This window comes from Priapulus caudatus, unplaced genomic scaffold (assembly GCF_000485595.1).
Source record: "Priapulus caudatus unplaced genomic scaffold, Priapulus_caudatus-5.0.1 Scaffold1527, whole genome shotgun sequence".
NCBI classification, from domain to species: Eukaryota; Metazoa; Priapulida; class Priapulimorpha; order Priapulimorphida; family Priapulidae; genus Priapulus; species Priapulus caudatus.
This window is the reverse complement of record NW_014578588.1, coordinates 60,108-67,926: the sequence shown is the minus strand read 5'-3', so window position 1 is coordinate 67,926 and position 7,819 is coordinate 60,108. Positions and strand designations below refer to the sequence as shown.

Sequence of the window (7,819 nt, the reverse complement as noted above, 5' to 3'; positions counted from 1 at the left end):
GAGTTTTGGCTTACGAGGCGTGCAGAACGACGACGAACACTCAACGATCCGCGTCGGTGATGTCAATCGCAACTGCGCGCCGAAGGAGGACGGCTGGATGGAGGGAGAGATCCGGGGTTTCGCAGAGTCTTTCCGGACACTTCGTCATTGTTTATCCGCAACAGCAATGGTGCGATATATAGGTATAGGGTGGGAAGGTGAGATATAGATGAGGGTGGATTTATTTGTTATTAAAAGCGATCAGAATGAGAGAGAGAGCGAGATGAGAGGAAGAGATAGGAGAGGAAGCAAGAGAGAGGTGGAGGAAGAGAAAGCAACGAGAGGGGAGGAGAAAGGACGACAGAGGGGAGAGAAAGGAAGAGAGGGAGAGGGGAGAAGCAAGAGAGAGGTGGGAAGAGAAAGCAAGAAAGAGGGGGGAGAAGAAAGGATGAGCCAGAAAGGGGGAGAAAAGGAAGAGAGGAGAGGGGAAAGCAAGAGAAGAGGTGGGGAAAGAGAAAGCCAAGAGAGGGGGAGAGAAAGGACGACAGAAGGGGGCGAGAAAGGAAGAGAGGGAGAGGGGGTGAGAAAGCAAGAGAGAGGGGAGGAGAGAAAGGACTACAAAAGGGGAGAGAAAGAAAGAGAGAGGGAGAGAAAGCAAGAGAGAGGTGGGAGAGAAAGCAAGAGTGAGGGTGGAGAGAAAGAATGACAGAAGGGGGAGAGAAAGGAAGAGAGAGAGAGAAGAGAAAGCAAGAGAGAGGGGAGGGAAGAGAAAGCAAGAAGAGAGATGAGGAGGAGGGAAAGTGGAGAGGGGAAAGAAAGTGGGAGAAGGGGAGAGAAAGTTTTACATATAAGAGGAGATTGAGGTAGACAGGGAGAGATCACAGTTAATGGCAATAGTTGATCGTTAGATTATTTCACAGGTTGTAAAGACAAAAAACAAAGCAGCTGTACCGCAGCCGAGCACCCCCCTTGACCATAAGAACATGAATGCATGGACACTGGCTTCCTCTCCGGCCATCCAGGAAGGGTGAGTGTTGTGGCTGCTGTGCGCAAATAATTAGGGCGCTATTTTGCCGGCGGCGCGCCGGTTCAACCTGCATGTAATCGATCCGTTTAAGTCCTATTCAAAATTGTGCCTATGCGTTTCTTTATATAATATCAACAATATTTACACAATTTCGCTGAATAGTTTTTACTATAGACTACTAAGAAGTAAATAATGGGTTCCAGCAATTCCTGTCAAATCAATGAGAACTCCCACTGTTTAAAGCAAAGAAAACTGAAACACTATGAATAGTATGGCTCAGTTTGCGAATAAACCAGAAGCTAATACTTTATTAATAATGGAATTGCATTGAAGCAAAATTAAGGGCCTGTTCAAACTTGTAATGGACCTGTTTCAATTTGTCTAAGGGCCGTTTAAAATTTGGGTGGGCGCCTGTTCACACTCTTTGACCTAATTTCACATAATTTCTAAATCCCAGAACGCTAAAAGAATTCTAAACGGCAATTTGTTTTGATAGCAACAAACTACTTTTTTTGAATTTACATACACTTTTTGCAATACTATTACTACTAATCGTGGAATGAAGCTTATATGTTAAAATTTCCAACTCACAGAAAATAGCAAATGGCTTATATTTCTACTCGCAATTCTCATTATCGACACGACTCAATTTTTTGCGAGTTAGCAATAGGGAAATTCGAGCCCTGCCCTGCGCTACTCCAGCAAGCGGTGACTGCAGTGAAGCCCCCACCACCCTCGCTCTACCTGCCCCCCTCCACGAAGATGGCCGGTGTGTGCACGGCAGATGCTTAGAGGAGGATTGCACGGCGAGTGTCGATAGTTTAACGTGACTCATTGCGTGAACGGCGTTGCCCGGTGGGAACGTGGTGGGAGGAGGGTGGGTGGGAGGAGGGTGGGGTGAGAGGAGGGTGGGTGGGAGGAGGGTGGCATGGGAGGAGGGTGGTGTGGGAGGAGGGTGGGGTGGGAGGAGGTGGCGCTGGGGGAACGTGGTGGGAGGAGGTGGCCTGGGCGAAACGTGTGGGAGGAGGGTGGTGTGGGAGAGGGTGGTGTGAGAGGAGGGTGGGGTGGAGTGGGTGCCGCGGTTGGGTTGGAGGAATGTGGAGGTCGATATAGGAGTGAGGAATTGGAGGATGGTGGGTGGAGGGGTGAATGGTGGGTGGAGGATGTGTGGGTGTAGATAAGTGGAGATGGTGGGTGGGGTGAGGTAAGAGGAGGATGGTGGGTGGTGAGTAAGAGGAAGGATGGTGGGTGGGTGGAGGGTAAGTGGAGGATGGTGGGTGGGTGGTGGAGGTAAGTGGAGATGGTGGGTGGGTGGGAGGTAAGTGGAGATGGTGGGTGTGGAGGTAAGGAGGAGGAGTGGTGGGTGGTGGAGGTAAGTGGAGGATTGGTGGGTGGGTGAGGTAAGTGGAGGGAATGGTGGGTGGATGGAGGTAAGCTGGAGGATGGGTGGGGTGGGTGGAGGTAAGTGGAAGGGTGGTGTGGGTGGAGGTAAGTGGAGGCATGGTGGTAGGTGGATGGTAAGTGAGGATGGGGGATGGGTGAGGTAAGTGCGAGGATGGTGTGGGTGGAGGTAAAGTGGAGGAATGGGGGTGGGTGGAGTAAGTGGAGGGTGGTGGTGGGTGAGGTAAGTGGAAAGGATGGTGGTGGGGAGTAAGTTGGAGGATGGTGGGTGGGTGGAGGATGGTGGGGTGGTGGAGGTAAGTGTAGGATGGTGGTGGTGGAGGTAAGTGGATGGATGGTGGGTGGGTGAGGATTGGTGGGTGGTGAGGTAAGTGGAGGATGGTGGGATGGAGTAGAGGTGGGTGTGGATGGTGGGTGGGTGGAGTAAGTGAGGAGATGGGTGGGTGTGGAGGGATGGTGGTGGTGAAGGTAAGTGTAGGATGGATGGCTGGTGGGGCAACGTGGAGGAGGTGGGTGGGATGGAGTAAATGAGGATGGTGGTGGAGGTAAGTGGAGGATGGTGGGTGGTGAGAAGTGGTGATGGTAGGTGGGTAAGAGGTGGGTGTGTATGGGGTGGGTGGAGTAAGTGAAGGCTGTGGGTGGGTGAGGTAAAGTGTAAGGGATGGGGGTGGGTGGAGGTAAGTGAGAGATGGTGGTGGGTGGAGATGGTGGTGGGTGGAGGTAGTGGAAGAGACTGGTGGTGGGTGAGAAGTAGGTGGGGATGGTGGGTGGGATGGAGGTAAAATGGAGATGGGGGTTGGGTGGAGGTAAGTGGAGGATGGTGGGTGGGTGGAGGTAAGTGGAGGATGGTGGGTGGGTGGAGAAAAGTAAGTGGAAGATGGTGGGTGGGTGGAGAGAATAAGTGGAGATGGTGGGTGGGTGGAGATAAGTGGAGGATGTGGTTGGAGTAAGTGGAGGATGGTGGGTGGTGGAGGTAAGTGGAGGATGGTGGGTGGGTGGGAGCGTAAAGTGGCGGAGGATGGTGGGTGGAAAAAATGGAGGTAAGTGAGGATGGTGGGTGGGTGGAGGTAAGTGGAGATGGTGGGTGGGTGGAGGTAGATGGAAGGATGGTGGGTGGGGTGGAGGTAAGTGGCAGGATGGTGGGGAGCGGCGGGGTGATGAGGTAAAGTGGAAGGATGGTGGTTGGAAGGTAAGTGGAGGATGGTGGGTGGAATGGTGAGTGGTGGAGGAATGGTGGTGGTGTGAGGTAATGTGGAGGATGGTGTGGGTGGAGGTATAGGTGAGATGGTGGGTGGGTGAGGTAAGTGAGGATGGTGGGTGGTGGAGGTAAGTGTAGGATGGTGGGTGGGTGAGGTAAGTGGAGGATGGTGGGTGGGTGGAAGGTAAGTGAGGATGGTGGTTGGAGGTAAGTGGAGGATGGTGCGGTGGGTGGAGGTAAGTGAGGATGGTGGGTGGAGGTAAAGTGAGGATGGTTGGTGGGTGGTAGGTAAGTGGAGGATGGTGGGTGGAGAGAGAGGATGGTGGGGTGGGGTGAAGGTAAGTGGAGGATTGTGGGTGGGTGAGTAAAGTGGAGGATGGTGGTGGGGTGGAGAGAAGTGGGAGATGGTGGGGGGTGGAGGTAAGTGGAGATGGTGGGTGGGTGAGAGTAAGTGGAGATTGGTGGTGGGTGGAGGTAAAGTGGGAGGAGTGGGTGTGGGTGGAGTAAGTGGAGGATGTGGGTGGGTGGAGGTAAGTGGAGATGGTGGGTGGTGGCAGGTAAGTGGAGAGATAATGGGTGGGTGGAGGTAAGGTGGAGGATGGTAGGGGTGGGTGAGCGGTAAGTGGAGGAGTAATGTGGAGGTAAGTTGGAGGATGGTGGGTGGTGGAGGTAAGTGGAAGGATGGTGGTAGGGTGGAGGTAAGTGGAGGATGGTGGGTGGTGGAGGTAAGTGGAGGATGGAGTGGGTGGGGTGAGATAAGCTGTAGGATGGTGGGTGGGTGGAGGTTCACAGTGTAGTGAATGGTGGTGGTGAAGGTTAAGTGTAGGATGGTGGGTGGGTGGAGTAGAGTGTAGGATGGTGGGTGGGTGGAGGTAAGATGGAAGAGAGGTGGGGTGGGTGGAGGTAAGTGGAGATAAATGGGTGGGTGGAGGTAAGTGGAGGATGGTGGGTGGGTGGAGGTAGTGGAGGATGGTGGTGGGTGAGGTAAGTGTAGATGGTGGGTGGGTGGAGGTAAGTGTAGGATGGTGGTGGGTGGAGGAAGTGGAGGATGGTGCGGTGGGTGGAGGTAATGAGGAATGTGGTGGGTGGAGGTAAGTGGTAGGATGGTGGGGGTGGATGGTAAGTGTAGGATGGTGGGTGGGTGGAGGTAAGTGGAGGAATGGTGGGTGGTGGACGGTAAGTGGAGGATAATGGGTGGGTGCGAGGTAAGTGAGGATGGGGGTGGCGTGGAGGTAAGTGGAGGATGGTGGGTGGGTGGAGGTATAGTGGAGGTGTGGGTGGGTGGAGGTAAGGGTGGAGGATGGTCGGTGGTGGAGTAAAGTGGGGAATGTTGGGTGGTGAAGTAAGGTGGAGGAATGGTGGGTGGGTGGAGGTAAGTGGAGATGGGGTGGGTGGAGGTAAAGTGGAGGATGGTGGGGGTGGGTGAGGTAAGTGTTGTGCGTGGCGTGCAGCTTGCTGTGTGTGCGGTGTGGTGTGTGTGGTGGTATCGGTACGGTGTGCCGTGCTGCATGCTTGCGTGTGTGTGTGTGTGTGTGATCTGTACGTGTGCGTGCTTGCATGCTTGCTGTGGCTGTGTGTGTGTGATGTGCATCGTACGTGTGGGCTGCTATCGCGCATTGCTTTGCGGTGCTGTTGTGTGTGTCTGTTGATGCGTACTGTCGTGCGTGCTTGCATTGCTGCGTGTGTGTGTGTGTGTGTGTGATCGTACGTGTTGTGCGTGGCTCTTTCCGTAATAATTGAATAATGCACAAGAGCAAGCGTTTGTGTAAGCGCGGCGTGTGCAGATCCGTGTTACACTTGCAACGGTGATTAGATTGCGCGCTGCATAACCTTTGTAGGAAAGTTCAGCGCAGATGCCGCGAAGTTATCATGAATAATTAATCATGAGTGAGTTCACATCCCTCGTCGAAAATTCCCCCCCCCCCCGCTCCTCAGCTGTCGGCATTAATGCGCGCTCGTTAATTATTCATTAGCGAGGAACAGTACTACTGCATTAAACCGTTGCCAGGCAGCTCTCAGCATCCGCTGGTTGCCATGGCGGCGGGTTGTCGGGGTTAGGGTTGGTTGCCGTGGTAGCAAGGAGATGGGAATACTGCGTGTAGCGCATTGATGGCACGACGACTGCATGCAATCGTAGCCAGTTCGTTTTTTTTTCGGGTACGATCCCTGCCGTGGGAATTGCTGGTGGCAGAGTAAAAGCAGAGTGTTCGGACTACGATGTATAGTACTGCGGGCTGAAGCGAATATTGTGGGTCAGATTCGGCCATTGTAGGTAATATGTGGTTAAAATACAGGTTCCAAGATAATGTATTCGCTGCTATCTAGCTACTAGTGATGGGAATCTGCTGGAATTTTATCATCTATTATAGTTCACAGAGTTTCTTCTGAGGGAAAATTAGACAAAGGAGGTAATGGTCAGTTTGGGGGAAAACGCGCATGATGGATTCTAATACAGTATGTATTGATATAGTATACTTATAGGTACATAGATACAGGATATATACTTGTCAGTAAATACAGGAAAATTTTCACAACGGCGATGTTAAATTTGACAACGGCGGTGCGCCACTGTGCCTCTTATGTATAACAAACCCTGGGTCTCACTCAACCGATCTATAATCTTTTGTAATAGTATATATATAATTGGTTAACCATCATAGGGCATTCGTGACCTTATTTATTCTGACCAAAAAGTAAGAGAGCTGGCCTATGTTTCTATAGTATCATTTCATAAGTGTATTTATATATGTCTTCTGCAACTTCAGAATAATACGATATATATATATATAATATGTTTATGACCCTAGTTTTATTAATGTATATTATTCATATTTTTGATCACTTAATTGTGATCACATTTTAAATGGCTCCATCATCTTAAAGATGGCACGAATGCTACTGTACTACCACAGCGTGCGAAATTAACGGGAGTCCGGAGTCAAATACTCCCTGATTTACTGACGGATTAAATGTGATTGTCAAGAAATTATTTAAAAGGATACTGTTAAAGTAAATAACACATTTAGCATTTTTGCAGGTAAATTCGCATAACTAAAGAAAAAAGGAGCTAGTAGTAGTGTTATGAAAGTTTGCAGTGTTGTTCTTACTTACTCCCACAGACTAACGAGAATACAGACATGGTATTTGTAAAATAATGACAAATTCCAGCAATAACTAGCGAATTTACAGGGAATAAATAACAAGATCGGTATTCGTTTATTCGGTGATTGAATCTGTGAATTCCGCTGCTCCGCAGAGAAGAAGAGGAAGGCGAAGGTGATATTCAGTTATTTGCCGGAGAATGCAGACGAGCTTCGATTGGACAACGGTGACGTCGTCACGATCCTCGACCAGGAGGAGGAGGGCTGGCTGAGGTAGGTGGCGCTGATGCTGGGCGGGCTGACATAGGTGGCGCTCACGCAGGGCTGACGTCTATATATGTACAATACTATATATATATACAATTAAATACTATATATCAAAAGAAGAAAACAAGTTTTCTTTCACCTCCTTCCTTTCCTGCAAGTCCCTCCTTATTTGCAGGATGATGTAATTCAGCATCCCTTGTTGATCATTGCAGGGGCCTTCTTCATGGAAAGGAAGGTGTCTTTCCCTCAAACTTTGTCGAGGAGATCTCAGACAGTGACGTTGAGGAGGTGACCGAGAAGAAGGACAAGGAGAAAGAGAAGACAGAAAATGAAACGGGTAAGCAAAAACATCTATGAGTGAGAGAGATAGAAGGAGAGAGAGAGAGAGAGAGAGAGAGAGAAAGACTGGGAGAGAGAGTGAAAGACATAGAGAGAAAGAAAGAGAGGGAGAGAGAGGTAGAGCCAGAGAGATAGATAGAGAGAGTGAGAGAGAGAGAGAGAGAGAGAGCGTGTTGTGCCCAAACTTGGAATCTTGCACAAACTTGGAATTTCAGCGCATTCGCAATTTGGGCAACCAATCTTGAGATTGGGCAAACAGAGGTAAACAGAGCTTGCACAAACATATGATTATTAGGATTTCAAATGTTATAATATCATAACTATATAATTATAAGGTCGTATACCTTCTTTCCTCAATGTGTTTGGCATCTTTGTATAAATATTAAATGATTATAATAAATAATTGGATAAATATGAGATAAATCTCTTCCTAGTTTGCACCACGCACACCACACACTCGCTATGAGCGGTTGTTAAATCACCGACTGTTTTCAGTTTGCCCAATCT

General features: G+C 49.8%; 1 protein-coding gene across 1 annotated transcript in view; it reads left to right on the top strand.

Moving 5' to 3' along the window:
• The first annotated feature begins 109 nt into the window (after positions 1 to 109).
• The window catches only part of LOC106816914 (SH3 domain-containing kinase-binding protein 1-like), a 42,643-nt gene continuing 34,933 nt past the window's right edge, over positions 110 to 7,819 (top strand). The window contains exons 1-4 of the mRNA XM_014821557.1: positions 110 to 147; positions 898 to 1,006; positions 6,862 to 6,979; positions 7,186 to 7,310. Coding sequence (XP_014677043.1) covers positions 967 to 1,006; positions 6,862 to 6,979; positions 7,186 to 7,310 — 283 coding nt within the window. The 5' untranslated portion in view covers positions 110 to 147; positions 898 to 966. The remainder of the gene's footprint in view (positions 148 to 897; positions 1,007 to 6,861; positions 6,980 to 7,185; positions 7,311 to 7,819) is intronic.